We start from the raw sequence: 17,421 nt of genomic DNA, 5'->3' as shown, positions 1-17,421 counted from the left end.
CACTCCTGGGCATTTATCCAAATGACCACAAACCAGACCACACTAAAGCCATCGACACAACCATATTCATCTCAGAATTGTTTACTATAGCTAAAATATAAAATCAATCTAGATGCCCCTCAGTGGATGAATGGATGAAGAAAATGTGGCATATATACACAGTGGGATTCTATGCTTCAATAAGAGAGGATAGTATTGCCCCATTCACAAGGAAATGGAAAGACAAGAGGAAAAAATTATATTAACTGAAGCAAGCCAGATCCAAAGAAACATAGGCTGCACTGTTTTCCCTCATTCATAATAATAAGAATGTGCCTATCAATCTACAAGTAAATCTAATAGGTAGTAAAAAAACAAAAATTATACTCAGACACAATTAATTAAACAGCAGTCTAAACAATTACACAGTGAGACCAGAAGAGGATATTCTTAGGAAAGGATCACGAGGACTCTTAAGATCAGATCACAGACTCCTGAGTAGTTACTATAGGTATGAGCCACTGGCGCGGGGCTTATCCTTTCATTCTTAGAGTACACAGAACTTGGCTTGGATCTTTTCATAAAGAGTTAGGTTCAATTTGTTACTCTTCTTTAAGTTTTTTTCCTCTCATGTCTTCATGAAACAGGATGTAATTTTTTATCCTAATGTTTTTGTATTGGGATTAAGATAACTAATTTTGAATATATCAAAATCATAAATATCACATGATAAAAGATAAACACAGTTTTAAAAAAAGGTGGGAGACATTGTGTATAAAATGTATGACTGACGTAATTGATTCCTAAATATATAAATGTCTCCCACAAATTAATTTTTTAAAGACCAACAGACCAAATTAAATGTGCAAAAGATGTAAAATTAAATTCTCAAAGATGATAATGCAAATTATTACTGAATATATGAAAAAGTCCTCCATTATAAATTAGAATACTCAAGATTTGTACAACCATCATATACCATTTAAAAACACTCAGGAACAAGTCTTGCAAATTAAACCGTGTCTTCAAGAACGAAGGATGACCCATTGCAACAATGATGCTCACAAGAAACTATATTGAAAATGAACTTCACAACTTCTGGGGAAGGGAAGGAGTGGGGGAGGGAAGGAATAGTGGGAGAAAAAACAAAGGAATGGTTAATAATGTTGGACCAAAAAATGTACTCATTACCTTACTCATATAACTGTAACCCCTCTGTACAGCATCTTTACAATAAAATTAAGAAAAAATAAATAAATCATTTCCTGCAGGAAATTAAGAATATCACCACTGATGGTGAGAGTATAATTGTGAGTATCAATTTGTTGGGAAATTTGGAAACATTTACTGCTACCTAACAGTTCCACTTCTTGAGAACTTGTTAGCTATATGCTCCAGAAGTTGCAAAATAAGAAACAACCTTAAATATATTTCACTCCAAGAGATGGCTAACAGGTAAATAAAATGAATCATCTTTATTTGCCTGTATCTACAAACATTTTGCAAGCAGGTTGAGTAAACATTCAAAAATACCAGTGGAAGATAACATGTACAATACAGCTTAATCCTTAGAACTCTTGCGGGTGTGAAACCTTGTGTGTGTGAAACCTTGTGTGAGTGAAATCGTGTGTGTGTGTGTGTGTGTGTGTGTGGTATATGTATGTGTGTTTATATGTTTACCAGTACTGAGGCTTAACCTCAGGGTCTGGGCACTATCCCTGAACATTTTTTGCTCAAGAGTTGTGTTCTACCACTTGAACCACAGAACTACTTCTGGCTCTTGGTTGGTTAATTGGAGATAGTAGTCTTATGGAAGTCCCTTCCTGGGCTGGCCTCAAACCTTTATCCTCAGCCTCCTGATTAGCTAGGATTATAGACATTAGCCATGAGCACTGACTCACATCCTTGTAAATCTCCAAAGCAAGATTATTGTTTGTGTATTATAAATAATTTATAAACAGAAATGAATGAAATTATTAATCAGTATAAAAATACACATACTAATTTCACAAACTAGGTGACATTAGAGATGGTATGAAAGAAATATGGCAATGGGCTTCAAATTTCACAATTTGAAGACATATGAGAAAATATTAACATGTGGTACCTGGATGGTAGACAGCATGTAGAATTTAGTTTTAAACTCTCTTCAGTTTTTCTATATTTCAATATAAATTTTCATAATCTTAAATGAATGCCTAAAGAAAAGAACCTCTTTATTGATAAGCACTTATATATTATTATCATTCTTACTGTCCATGAGTATTTATATATTAGCACTATTATCTGATTATTCTGTATTTTTCAATGAATGAGAACTCTTAGGCTTTGCTTTCGTCATCTGTGATATAATAGAAAAGACTAGATGGTCATTTCAGATTCTTTCTAGCTCATACTTTAGGTTGTCTTCCTTTTTCATCTTTACATCCCCCTTTCTAAGTTTTACAGGTTTATTTTCTGAATTCAGTAACAATCTATCTTCTTTTCTTCTCTCTTTTTCTGAAGTTACCGGGAGATATTTGACCAAAGCATGCAGAATTATCACATTTGCTAAACTCCTAGGAACATTATGGCAGCTATTTTCTTGTTCTTGGTGTTGCTGCTGTAGCTATTTTCTTAGGAACGTAACAAGTGCCCCATTTTCACCTGTCATTTCTGTCCTAGAAGGAACGTAGGGGGAGAAAGTGCTGATAGGAAAGATGCTCAAGAAAGCAGGAGTGGGGTAGAAGCAGGGGCAGAGAAGAAGTGCCCTGTGTTCTGCCCGGTCATCAGACTGCAGCAGAATCTAACTAATTCTTGAATGATGTAAAATGGACTCGTCCTAACTCTCTACAATCTGGTCAGGGTAGGGTGGGTGAATCAATTGTACTTTGCAGCCTTGGAAAGAGTAGTTCTCCATGCTCGCCGTGAGGATCAGGGCGGCACTAAAGGAGTCCTGGGGGAGAGAGGGTTACAAACACCCTGCAGCACTCCTGCATGGGTATTCTGCCTCTGGCTGGGCAGACTGGTGAGAAAGTGATGGGGGCGTGACCACCGCTGGAGGACCTGAGGGCAGCTGAAGGGTCCAGCCTCCTGCAGAGCGTCCCGCAGACAGCGTCGCTGGCTCCCTGCAGCTCCACCTCTGTGCCTGAAACCTAGAAGTGGTGTTTGTGCCAGGAGGACAAGGAAGCTGGCAGGGCCAGAGCCGGGGTTCCCAAACCCAGAACTTTCCACGTGCTCCAGACCTCGGCCCAGCTATGGGTTACCAGGGGCAGCAGCGCCTCACCCCATCACAGGTAACGCTGGACACCGGGACAGGCTCTGAGCCAGTTCTGCTGGCTCCATCCTTGCTACCGAAGATCAGCTACCTTCATCTGGGGGCTTGGCTTCGCACTGCAGAAAGTTTTCCAGACAGAAAAGTAAAAATGTCTTTATCTGACTTAACTGATTTCTAAAATCCCCTCCCTGGCAAGGATTTTTCAATACTACCTCTTTAATGTCACAGAATCTCAATGTTGACTCCCTAATCCCTCCTGTCCTTCTAAGTAAGAATTTGGGACAGCTGTGAAGAGGCCCCTGGAGGGTGGAGTTGCTTACAAACCTGTGGATTTGATAGCTCTTATTCATCATCATTTTATTCTCACCATCGATCTGACGTATTAGCATCAATATTTTGTTAAAATCTTGCATTGCTTATTTGTCTGACATTGTCCATTTTTGTGTGTGTGCTAGTAAATAGTAAACTCACCCATTTATCCATGAAATAGGGGGATCTGGATGACCGGGAAACCCTGGTTTCTGAGCAGGAGCACAAAGGGAAATCTTGTCAGTCTGCTGCTGTTTTTAATATTGTCAACTCTATTATAGGATCTGGTATAATAGGTGAGTGTTCTGTTTTGGTTTTGTTTTCTATTTGAAACAAAGTGGTCATATTTAAAACTCTTAGTATGCTGCTACTTTGGTGTTGTGGTTTATTTTTTAAAAGGGAAAAAATTGAATGAGAAAAATGATGATTTTCTTCCACAAAAGCCTTTTCCATTTTCTTCCATAAGAGTCTTTCTAGTTTCTTTTTTTCCATTGTGAAGATAGGGTTGGGGTCATACCTTTCTCACTTTACCAACACACACAAACAGCTGACCGCATTCTTCCTCTGACCTACAGAGGGTGATTATTATTCCTTTTGTTATTTGAAAGCATTCCAATTTAGAAAAGACAAGGAAAAATAAAATCCGGCAAGCTACAATACTAGGAATGTAACTTTATACTTCAAAGCTTGTCATTCTAATAGCCTGAAAATTTGCACTTCTCAGCCTGGCACTATTTTTCTTACTTTTCCACATGTTGATGGACTTTGGATTGTACATATAGAGACTTTTAAAAATTGGTAGACAAATTGGAAGTACCTGATGTGAAATACAAACAGTAGAGGAAAAACCTCTTTAAAATTCTACTTGCCATGGGCTGGAACCTGTTTTAAATGGTAGAGCTCTTGTCTAATAAGCACCCAAGGCCCTGTGTTTTAACCTTAGTACTGGGGGGGAAAAGCTACAAAAATATTTCCTCTATACACTGTAGAGATATGGGAAATTCTGTATGGTGGATTCCTGGAATTGATTCCTGATATGAATATTCCAGCAATATGAAAAATCACCAACACTACATTATGCTTAGTAGTTTAAAACAAAGTTTAAAGAGAAGTCTTTTCAGAAAACAAGATTTGCCAGGTATTGGTGGTTTTAATCCTAGCTACTCAGGTGGCTGAAATTGAGGACGCAGTTCAAAGCCAACCCAGGCAGACTTGCCTGTGAGACTTTGATCTCCAATTAACCACCAGAACACCTGAAGTGGCACTGTGGCTCAAGCGGTAGAAAGCTCACCTAGAGCTGAAGAGCTTAGCTAGGACAGTGCCCAGGCCCAGAGTTCAAGACCCATGAGTAACAAAAAAAGAAAAAAAAATGTTTCTTGAGTGGAGATATTTAAATTATTTTTATCTTGAATGTTTTGACAGTAATCTAAAATTGTTCAGATTTCCCAAATTATATTAAATAATTATATATCCATCCTTTAGCTTTATCAAAAATAGTTCTGCATTAACCCTTTTCTGACATTTCCTTCATGATTTGATTCCAGTGTCCATCTCTCATAATATCCCATAATGCTACTTTTTCTTATCAAATACTGTTTTCTAAGCTAGTACATAAGAAAAGTTTGATGTCACTACTCTCTCTGCATTCTAGAACTTATGTCACTCTCAACATTTGTATAAATTGACATCTGATTTTCATTCCTTGCTTTATTCTCATCCCATCATCTGCTTTCTTGACATGTTTCTAACTGGATGACACCATAGCTTGGAATAAATATTAATATGCTAGCATTTAATTTTAGGAGTGTCCTATGTACTGCTTAGAAAATCTGTCACGAGCATATGTAAACTTAACTATTATGCATCAGAATTGGGGAAAATGTCTCTATCTCTGTGTCTTCTTACTAATATGGAACTTTTCCCCCACCCAGGCCTCCCATATTCAATGAAGGAAGCTGGATTTCCATTGGGCATATTGCTTTTGTTCTGGGTTTCATATTTTACAGGTAAAACATCACATAATTGAGTATTTCTGCATTTCAGACTGCAAATGACTTTTCCCTACAATTGGATTTCCTAGCTAATCAAGAAGTGCATCAAAGGATACTAAAGAATTTAAACATTAAGTCTTAGGCGATTTACTTTTCATATTAATCCTTTAAACAGATTAGAAAGAGTAGAAGATCCTAAATCCTTTCCACGTGTTTTTTTTTTTTATTTATATGGAAAGTAGTAGATGGGAAAGTCACATTCAAGCTGGTGAAGACTAAGCAAGGACACCACTGACAGTGCACAGCAAGGTCTTGTGGGCAGGTGCATTGGAGCACCCTTTGACAGCCCTGTTTGCACAGGTGGAACTGGAAGCCAGTGCTCAATTAGCAGGGCTCACCTGCAAACTTCTGATTGACTTGCCCTTATCCCCCACCCTACCCCCTCCCTGTGTGCCTTCGGTGCAGCAGAAGCACTTTTTGTTGTTGTTTAGGTTGCCTTTCTTTTATTTTCTTTTTCTTGTTGTTGTAGAGTTAATATACAGAGGGGTTATAGTTATATAACTCAGGTAACAGCACAATTCTGTTTGAACCATGTCTCCCCTTCCCTCACTCTCTCCAGTTTCTCCCTCCCACCCACAAGATGTACAGTTCATTATTCTTGTGAGTACCAATGTTGTTCTACATTTTCTGTGCCCCCCTTACCCTCCCAAATACAAATGAACTAACAAGACAAAAAGAAAAGAAAGCAAAAAAGGAACAATGGCAACTAAAAAATTCTCTTGTTTTCTTTTCTTGGAGTTCATTTCATAAAATCTTGTTTTATATGACCATATGCACATAGCTATTGAGCCTTTGTCTATGGCTCCTATACATATCCTCCTTTGGCCTCAGAAAATGTCTAGAGTCTTATATAATATATCATGTCCCTGTGTGTATGTGTGTGTATGATTTTTATATATATATACATGCATACATATATATATTAATCATCAAGTTTGTTTACATGTAGATTTATAGGTGCATTCTAGTTGCTACAAATGGGGAAAAACATGCAGCCTGTGTTTCTTTTCTTTGGGGGGGCAGGTCCGATCATGGGGCCTGAACTCTGGGCCTGGGCGCTGTCCCTCAGCTCTTCAGCTCAAGGCTAGCACTCTACTACTTGAGCCACAGCACCACTTCCAGCTTTTTTTCTTTTTGCTTATGTGGTGCTGAGGAATCAAACCCAGGGCCTCATGCATGCAAGGCAAGTGTTGTACCACTGAGCCACCTCCCCAGGCCACAGCCTATGTTTGTTTTAAACCTCTTTCCTTCTGTTCCCCTTCTGTATATATCATGGTCACTCTCCATCTAAATGTAGACTTTACTACTCCTAATATTCTCTTCCTACCATCTTATGGCAAACATGGCGGCTTAGGATCACTGAAATAGAGGCAGTGATCATAAAAGAGACACTGACAGGGTTTTTCTGCTGTGGTAACCACAGTGAGCAACTAGATCCCTTGGAACCAACTTGTGGCAGAGCCCCTCAGCTGTCTCTCTCTCTCCGGAGTGGTGTCTATAACTCAGTAGATTCATCTTCCTGTGATGCCATACCTGTTTCCCTATAGTCTTCAATTGATGACTGAATGATAGAAATCCAGAAGCCAGGCTCCTTTCATTCAAAAGGGCCCAACATGTAGTGCAGTTAGAGCTCCAGAGTGCCAACACCATGGTGCTAAAGTGCCACTAGTCTCCACCAAGATGGAACCCTTAGCTAGTTTTCTGGCCTCTCCTTCCATCTCAGTACTACTCAGTACTCTGTGTCAAGGGATTGGTCCCAGCTCTGTTTCTGGTAATCTGGCCTTTAAAAAAAAATCTTTTAAAAAAGTCTCAGACTTTCTAATCCAACACTTAATAACATCATTCCTCTGGCTAAGAAGAAGTAATAAAGTATTCAATAGTTACCAATCCAAAGCTGTAGAGTCATTGGACTGTTCTCCTCCCTTCTTCTTTTTACCCCTCCCCCAAGACCTAAGCTGCTTCTAGCTATTTATAGTTTAAGACCTATTACTTGGTAGCCTGGGACCCATAGCTTTGTGCTTATTAGCAGTTACTAGGTTGAAAAAATTGCATTGTACTTAATCCCATAAAATAGCATTTATTACATTTTTTAAAAGCCTACTCAAGTAACTACCTTTGTCCTTTTAAATTTCCTGTTTCCTAGTCAGTCAGTGTTGACAATTACTGCTCAGGTATAATTTCCTAGCATAAGTGCATTGAAAACAGTTACACATTATAAACAAGTAAACAGAAAAGTTAAGCAAAATGTATCGCCTCAGATTCAGAATTTGAGAAGAACGAACAGTTACTAAACCTAAATCATACTATACATAAGTAATTCATGATGTAAACACCTTTCTCAACTGATGAGATCTGAAAGATCATGGATCAAAGCCAGCTCTGGCAGGAAAGTCCATGTGACTTTTATCTCCAATAAAACTACTCAAAGAAACAGAAGTGGTGGTGTGGCTCAAATGGTATAGTGCTTGCCTTGAGCAAAGAAGCTCAGAGACATGGCCCAGAGTTCAAGCCCTAGGACCAGCAAAATACATACATGCATGCATACATACATACATAAGACATACATAAATAAGAGGGTGAGGGGAGAGGAAGGGAAGGAGGGAGGGAGAGAGGGAGAAAAAAGAAAACATAAATCTTTGAAGAGAATGTATTTATAGACTATATTTTACAAGCAGATTTAACACATTCGTTATTTACTTGAGTCTTAAAATTGAGAATTGTAAACAATAAATTTTGATATTTTTTTAAAACTCAGCATTCTCACCTCAAACATCCAATTCTTTACCTAACCCTTCATGGCATTTCTGATGTTACTAATGGCCTCTCAGTCTTCACAGTGAGTCAAGTCCTCCCTGGCTTTCCTCCTTGTGTCTGCCCTCCCTCTAATGAGTCTTCCATATTGTTACAGAATTCTCTTAAGACTTCAGCCTCAGTTCTGTTTCTCTCCCATTCCAAACATTCTAAGTTGCTGTAATGACAAAACAACATCTAAATCTTTCCTTGCTTTTTTGGCAATCTTAGTTTTCAGTGTCATATCTAATTTTTTTCTAGCCAGTCACCTTCTCTGTTAGCCATTATAGACTGTTCCATTCCACATGTATGGAATATTCTTTCACACTGCCTTCCTGATGTTACTATTTCTATCTGATATTCTGTTCCTTCTCCACCTGGTGAGATACTGATTATCCAACCAGACACACCTCTGGGGGAGCATTTCTTAGTTTTAAGCAAAGGAAGTAGGAATTCATTGCTGTATCATTTCTGCATGTAGAATAGTTTAAAATCTCTTTATTATGCCACTTACCACATTAAATTAAAGTTAGACAGTTAGCTAACTCTACTATACTGACATTAATTTATTCATCAAATACATACAGGTCATTACTGTCTCAATGAATGATCCTGCCACCAGTATTATAATAATAAAAAATTATCCATGAAGCTCCTTACAGAGTGTATCAGAGAGACCAAAATGCATGCATAATTATATCATGAAAAATACCTTAATAAAGACCTGTACATGATGATCCAGACACTGACATTTAAGTCAGCCTCCAAGGAATATTATGACAAGGAGCATGTTTCTTTGTTTATGAAAAAATTAAGTTAGACAGTAAATGGATGGGTACTGTAAGCAGATGGAAATGTAGGAAGGCATAGGGAAATGTGCTAGTGCTTTATTGTGGCTAGAGTGTGAGGAGTTATTCAGCAAGGAGAGAGAGGAGTTCGAAGGACTTGCAGAGGTAGATGCAAAGGTTGCCTTACAATGATAATCATTACCATCTCTGCAGGACTGTCTCAATGCTGAGCAACTTGCAGCCACAATATTAATCCTGATTCAATGAGGCAGATGTTTTACTTTAGAGAGGAGGGAAAAGAGACTTCAATGTAAATGGCTTACAACAAATCTGCAGTTACTGACCCAGAGATGGGGATAAATGTATAGACTGTTGGACTACCTCAAACTCCAGCCTACATCCTGATTTTTTTTCATCTCTAGCAAAGTGGAGTTCATCTATTGAACTAAATTCCTGTGCCTTACCTTTTTATTCATTCAATGAGATACTAACCACTTCTTAGTGTGATTGTAAAGATCAAATGAGTTTTGAAAAAAGACCTGGCACACAGAAAAGTTGTGAACCTATTTTATAGAGTCTTAGAGCTGTTATTGGTACCTGAGTCCAGATACAATGTTTTGCCAACCACTAAGTGGAGTCCATCAAAGATAAATGGGAATAGCACAACTTCTCATTCATTAGCCTCTAGGTCACACCAGGCATAGGATAGGCATTTCAACACCATAATCCTCCCAAATACTGTAAGGCTGGCTTACTTACTGCAGAAAGGCTTACAGAGATAATAAATGTAATTTCTTATGAAAAGCATTTTATGTACATAGAAAACACTAGATCTCCCTAGAGAATTTATAGCAGAAGAGTCACTTGAAAGAGGGATAAAAGTCAGAATGTTTTTGTAGGGAGGGGAAACCAGAAGTATCTGTGGGTTAATGAAGAAAAGGCACTGAAAGAAAGTGATTGCAGCAATTCCAGCAAGAAATTATAAAAGCCAAGGCTTTGAATAAATCATGTTAAAGATTAGAAATTAGGAGCTACTCTTTGATACTAATGACACAATAGTTAATGATCTTGGAGATCCAAGAATACAGGAAGTAAGGAATATCAACAAGCCCAGGGAAGTTCTAGGTTGCTGCTGATATTCACCAATTGGGGACAAAGTGAATAAGAAAGCAAATTCTAATACAAATACCAAAACAAGAATTTGGACACTTAAAATTGGCTTACCTAGATCATCTCTAAGGTAACAGGGAGACACAGAAGTTTAGAGTTATGAGGTGCTGTGCTTCAGACACAAATTTAGGTGTTATCACATCTGTATGACAATTAAAACCACAGGCTTAATGTAATCAGAATAGTGTATTATGAAGTGAGAAAAAAGCTCAAATATACAGAATAAAAGAAACTGGTGAAACAAACAGGCCAATAAAAACACTGAAATGGTTGAAGAAGACCCAGAAAAAAGTGATATAATAAATACCAAAGGAGACAGTAGATGAAACTAAGCAGGAACTAAGAGAAAAAGTGCTAGAATGAAAGAGTTCTAGGAGAGAGTGATGTGTGGAGGGGGAGGGAGGAAGGGGAGACTGGCAGCAAAAATCATCAAAGATTCAGGTTTAGGAAGTAGCAACTGGATAGATCACCTTGGACATCGTTAGTGAACTGGATAAAATAGTTTCACTGATTCAAGAGAGAGAATGGAAATAGAAACTATACTGCATATGTTGTATTTTCTTCTTTGTATGTGGATGCATTTCCAACTTACGGGAAACAAAGAAATCTGTCAGATACCATTTGTTCCCATCTATAATCCTAGCTAAGAAGGAGGCTGAGATCCGAAGATCATGGTTCAAAGCCAGCCCAGGCAGAAAAGTCCATAAGACTCTTACGTTTAAAAAAAATCACCAAAAAAAAAAAAGCCATAAAGGAGAGATGTGGCTCCCCTTTGAGCCTCAGCGCAAAGGCCCTGAGTTCAAGCCCTAGTACTGGCACAAAAAAGCAAGGAAGGAAGGAAGCAATAAAGCAGGAAGGAAGGAAGGAAGGAAGGAAGGAAATCAGTGTAATGGAGTATGGAAAGAAAGAGAAAAGAGAACAAATACAATACCTTGTATATACAATTGTAAAGCTCAATACAACTGCAATGTCATCCAGTAAAGACACTGCATTGAATAAAAGAGAGGAATTAACTTTATTTAACCTCTATATGTTTTTATCCTTGACTTTAATTCTATAATTGGAACTACAATGACCATGCTGTAAAGTTCTCTTAACCATAGTAGCTTTAATATTGTTACTAACTACTGAAGTGGTGCTGTGGTTCACGTGGTAGAGTGCTAGCCTTGAGCTGAAGAGCTGAGGGACAGCGCCCAGGCCCAGAGTTCAAGCCCCACGACCAACAACAAAAAAAACATGTTACTAACTTTATTTACTTAAAACACACACTCATACACACAAACTCTGGCTGTCCTAAATCTATTAGTTTCTGAAATACTAATGGAATTTCAATCATAGTCTTCATACTTTAATACCTATACAGTGCCTGACTACCAATGTGACATTACTTGGAGAGCTGGTAACAGTGGTTACTTTATAGGGTGAGGAACAAAAAGTAGAGCCCTGCACGTTGAATCTCATCTGTAATCCTCTTCTGTCCAAACCATTGCCTAGATATGTTACATATATTTGTATCTTGATTGAAAAATATACAACTGAAAATACTGCACTTCACAAAAACCTTTATGAAATATGTAAGCCTTGTCTTGAGAATACTGCAACGTGAAATAAACTTTTTTTAAATTTTTCCTCTTTCTGGGTGGTAATTAAATAAAACTATGTGTATTCTGACATTTTTCCCCCCACAGACTTTTCCCTTGTTTTGTTGATAAAAGGAGGGGCTCTCTCTGGGACAGACACCTACCAGTCTTTGGTTAACAAAACCTTTGGCTTTCCAGGATATCTTCTCCTCTCTGTCCTACAATTTTTGTATCCTTTTATAGGTAAGATAATTATGAAGTTGCATATTTGAATTATGTCTTTTATCATGCAATAATTTTTATTATTGTTGATGATGTTGTTCTTATTGTGCCAGAGCTGGGGCTTGAACTGAGGGCCTGGTGCACTCACCTAGCTCTTTCAATCAGGCTGGCAATCTGCCAGCTGAGCCACATCTTTAGCTCTAGCTTTCTGTTGATTAATTGGAGATAAGAGTCTCATGGATTTTGAGCTGGCTTTGAACAGTAAATCTCAGATCTCAATCTTTTGAGTTGCTAGCATGATAGGCATTAACTCGTTTCTAAATGAAAATAGTGTAATAACACCTTAGGAATCATTAAAAAAAATAACAATTGAAATACTTTCCAAATTGAATGTTTTTATTGTTTACCATTTTCTTCCTAATTTTCAGGTCCTTTGGGACTATTTTCTGAAATAAAGTGAGGATGGTTTTCATTTGATTAATGTTTGACTGCTCCTTATTTCATAAAAATAAACTGATCTGGGACTGAAAGTGAATGAAAGAAGTAATAACTTTCTCTTAAGACTCAATGCATGATTTTTTTTGGGGGGGAGATGGTCCAGTCGTGGAGCCTGAACTCTGGGCCTGGGCCTGTCCCTCAGCTCTTCAGCTCAAGGCTAGCGCTCTACCACTTGAGCCACAGCACCATTTCCGCCTTTTTTCTTTATGCTTATGTGGTGCTGAGGAATCGAACACAGGACCTCGTGCATGGAAGGCAAGCGCTCTACCACTGAGCCACCTTCCCAGCCCCAATGCATGATTTTTTTAACTAAGGATTTGTGAAAGCCATGTACGAGATCAACATCCTAATGTTTGTGCCACAATCATGAAGTGTTACCTAACACTTTGTAAATAGATAAAATTTTAGTATAAGCTAATGATCAAATTAAGTTTATTTTTATATCAATATCATAGAAACTCATCCCAACAGTTACATCTGTATGTTGCCAAGTCGAGAATGTATTTCCCCTAAAATGTTGCATTTTCAATTGAGGAGATACTTTGGTACCTTTGAAATTTACTATTGTTATTCTTCACTTAAGCAGTACATGTGTGGACATTCAACTTTAGCCATGAAATAAATTGCATTTTAAATGTCTTCCACAGTTCATCATTTAAGGGTACTCTGGGACAATCAATGTATAAAGTAAAATTTTCTTATAAAGCAAATTGATATGGTACATTAAATTTGTTAAAGTTGTACAAACTGATGACCATACCACATTTGTAAAAGTGTGAGATTATACCAATATGTGGAAAGTAATAATTGATGACATTTAAAATATCTGAGATAAAGTACTTGATGATTTATTGATGACTTTCATTTTAATGATATTTTTAGCTATGATAAGTTACAACATAATTGCTGGAGATACTTTGAGCAAAGTTTTTCAAAGAATCCCAGGAGGTAAGTAAAAATAAGACTCTGCAGGGTTTAAGATATATGTGTGTGTTGAATATATTCATATATATAAACATGTATATGTATATATATATATATATTCTTTAGTTGATAGGCTCCTAAACTAATTGCATATTGTGAAAAGTGCCACAAGAAATATAGGTATTCTGGTATCTATCTTGTGTTTAATTATATTATTTTTATTTAATTTTATTGTCGAGGTGATGTACGGAGAGGTTACAGTTACATATGTAAAATAGTGCGTACACAAGAAATGTACTCTCTAATTATATTCTTTAACTGTATAATCCAAGAGTGACATAGCAGAATCATATGATAGTTCTAATTTTGGAATTTTTTGGCAGGGGAATCCTCCATACTTATTTCCAAATGGCTGAATGAATTTACATGATCACCAACAGTGTCTATATGTGCCTTTCCTCTCCACTATATCCTGGTTAACATTTGTTGCTGCTTACTTTTCATTCTTTCTTTTTCTCTCTCTTGCTCACTTGCTCGTTTGCTTGCTTGCCTTTTAAAAATCTACTAAGAACATTCTCAGACAATTCCACTCCCTGTTCAATGTTCACATATGATGATTATATTTTTTAAATCATGAGTCTGTTTGGAGAGCAGGGAGAATCCAATTATGAGACAATTAAAATATTAAAATAAATATAAAATTGTATATCATCATTTGAAATGTATGTTTCTCTTTAAATTATTTCTATTTCTATTTTTTCTTCTTGTTCTGGAGTTTATTAACAAAATTTTTGTTGTTCATGAAAAGTTTATGCTGTCATAATGAATGCTTGATAAGTTAGTTTGATACTAATGTGCTACTTTGATTTGTTGTATTATGTTGTGCTGTAGTTAGCAGCACTGGGGCTTGAACCAAGGGTTTTGTGGATGCTGGACAGGCCCTCCAACATCTGAGCCATGCTTCAAGTCTTCTGATGTTTCCTTGTACCTGCAAATACTAAATAATATTTACTTCATTGTAGTTGATCCTGAAAATGTGTTTATTGGCCGACACTTCATTGTTGTGCTTTCCACCGTTACCTTTACTCTGCCTTTGTCCTTGTACCGAAACATAGCAAAGCTTGGAAAGGTAATTTTTATATTTTTAAAAAATAGACATAGAAATGAGCTTTGTTACTTTCCTTCATTACTTTTTCTGGCCTGCAGTCAGTTTGGCAAAGTTCTTAATTATAGTATTTATTACTGTTTTGTTTTGTTTTTAATTTACTTATAGTTTTGCAAGAGTGACTGTCTCCTCTAAGGGAGACACCCTGGCTGAGAGCCAACAGTGCATTTGACAACTTAGAACATGCAAAGAACTATGCTTAAAGCATGTCTAATGGGAAGTGTTCTATTATTTTGTGGATAGTTTAAACAATTTAAATTTAAACTATGCAATCAAAAAATGCTAAATGATTGAAGAGAGATATATGTTAAGCCTGATTTAAACTTTATACAATGAATACATGTCCCAAATATTATATGGTATCCATTAATCCGTATAACTTAAATTTCTCTGTATCCATTAATTATTTAAAAATTAACATAATAAGTTAAACTGAGAAGTCAGGATGGATCACATCAATGGCTTTAAGTCTTTTTATTTGTATATTATGTCTATTATTCCTAATTTCTATTCAGCAAATGTTAGTGTTGATGTATTGATTAATTAATCCTTAATGATTTAGACCATATTTTGTATGTATTGTAAAAGAGAAACACTAAACTTTTCTAATGAAACCAAGCAAATCATCTAAGAAAGTCATCTATTCAAAATATCATTTATCAGGCTGCATTTTATTCCCTTACTCTCAAAATTTTACAAAAGAAATTTTTTGTTGTTGTGTCTAAATGGTTTTTCATTTATTTTTTGATTTTTAAAACAAAGTCTAAAAATATAGCCCAAACTGGCCTAGAACTTGCTAGCAAGTCTAGGCTGGTCTCAAACTCATGATTCTTTTTCTTCTGCCTTCCAAGCACTGGGATTATAGGAATGTACTACCATACATGGCCTGATGAAGTTTTGGAGATAATTTTTCATATGATAGTTTTGCCTTTGAGTGTGAAGTTTCTAACAGTTGATCTAACTTTATTTTGCTGTAATATTTAAAACATTAAATATCAGTGATATTTGTATCTAGTCATTAGCCCTTCCTCCTAAGTAGAGTCGAGAATAGAAATGATATTTAAGAGTATCCTGACCACCATGAATTTTCCCTCCATCAGTAACCAAAAGCTATGCCAAATTTGTATCAAAAGAGGATTTTATAATGTACCAGATATCTGACTAATTTAACTTTTTCCTTTCACCTATTCAGTGTAAGCACAAATATTATCTTCTGGGAGCAGAAAGAAAGTATTCATGAAAAGAAGACTACCAGTATTATTAATACGAGAACGTTTTCCTCTAAATGTCCCTTGAAAGTATCATAGTTAAATATCTAAGTATTTAAAACTCCCAGTGAGCCAAGCACAGTCATAAGAAGACTTGATCTGTAGAAAGTACTTAGATTGGAATCCCCTCTCTGTCACTTTCCAGCTGTAAGCTTGTCTATATTGAATCTGTTTCTCAAGAGATCAATGGACTCATACTAGGAATTTCTTTCTAATTGAACATTAACAAATTACAGAACAAAGAATGATAATCACATAAAAATATGTTTTTTAGTTATCTTAGGAAGAAATCTAGATTTAAAATTAAGACTTGAAACCCGGATAATGAGTGCAGAAAGCTAATGTGCACTTAGAGCCATTTATATTTTAACTGGTTGAAACCGTGACAACGTATAGAGCCAATGGAGCTAGGGAACAGAGTGAAAAACAGACGTGCCAGAAGGTGGTATGTCCATTGTACTGCAAGAGAAAATATGGGCAAAGCACAGGCAGAGAGGAAACAATTATAGGAAGAAAAATGGCACAAGTCTACACATTAAATTAAAGCTAGAAGATAAAAGGAAGCGTAATTTCACTTTTACTCTTTATTCACAAAGCCACTAAACAGGTCTGAAGCCATGTTAGAAGATCACAAATCATATTTGAACACTGCTTATCTTGTGGGTTAGGGGACAAAGACTGTTACCTGATAAGAAATTATAGTCCTTAGGTTATCAATAGGAATTTATGAGCCTATAAACCACTAAAGGATAAAAGCAGTCTATGTACATGTTTACCCAAGTAAAAAAATATTTTGAATAAAGTAATCTGTATTCTTCACCAATGTTGTTTTCATTTTCTTTTGCAGATATCCTTTATTTCCACAGTTTTGACAGCTCTGATTCTTGGAATTGTAATGACAAGGGTAATTTCATTGGGTCCACACATGTAAGTTTTGTTACACTTGTCTCTCTTTAATTTCTAGGTTTTGCATAGATACTTAGATGACAGAAATGCAGAAATGTAATCAGATACACCCTAGGCCTTCAGCACGTGAGGGTATAATTACAGATAAGTAAATGTGCAGTTTTTGTTTGAACACTAAAAGGATTAAAGCAAGTTTACTTGACATTTTGATAGCCATCCTAAGAACTGGAATAAAGAAGGGATTTTTAAATTTTTTTTACTTTTTTTTATTTTTGTCAGTCGTGGAGCCTGAACTCAGGGCCTGGGCACTGTCTCTCAGCTCTTCAGCTCAAGGCTAGTGCTCTACCACTTGAACCACAGCACCACTTCTGACTTTTTCTGCTTATGTGGTGCTGAGGAATTGAACCCAGGACCTCATGCATACAAGACAAGCATTCGACCACTGGGCTACCTTCCAAGCCCCAGGAAGAGATTATCAATTTTGATTGAGTCTTTTAAAAATTTCAGCAGTTTAA

At 36.6% G+C, this 17,421-nt stretch overlaps 1 protein-coding gene across 2 annotated transcripts in view; it reads left to right on the top strand.

Moving 5' to 3' along the window:
* The first annotated feature begins 3,743 nt into the window (after window positions 1–3,743).
* Window positions 3,744–17,421, top strand: part of Slc38a11 (solute carrier family 38, member 11) — a 45,722-nt gene continuing 32,044 nt past the window's right edge. The window contains exons 1-6 of one of the 2 annotated variants that reach the window (XM_013028366.1): window positions 3,744–3,840; window positions 5,476–5,550; window positions 12,032–12,166; window positions 13,526–13,591; window positions 14,590–14,696; window positions 16,848–16,927. In XM_013028366.1, coding sequence (XP_012883820.1) covers window positions 5,490–5,550; window positions 12,032–12,166; window positions 13,526–13,591; window positions 14,590–14,696; window positions 16,848–16,927 — 449 coding nt within the window. In that variant the 5' untranslated portion in view covers window positions 3,744–3,840; window positions 5,476–5,489. Of the gene's footprint in view, window positions 3,841–5,475; window positions 5,551–12,031; window positions 12,167–13,525; window positions 13,592–14,589; window positions 14,697–16,847; window positions 16,928–17,421 lie in introns of those variants that run through there. The other variant, XM_013028357.1, reaches the window with a different exon arrangement.

Source organism: Dipodomys ordii, unplaced genomic scaffold, assembly GCF_000151885.1.
Source record: "Dipodomys ordii isolate 6190 unplaced genomic scaffold, Dord_2.0 Scaffold5, whole genome shotgun sequence".
NCBI classification, from domain to species: Eukaryota; Metazoa; Chordata; class Mammalia; order Rodentia; family Heteromyidae; genus Dipodomys; species Dipodomys ordii.
The sequence above is the reverse complement of the archived record's forward strand: the minus strand, read 5'-3'. Positions and strand labels throughout refer to the sequence as shown.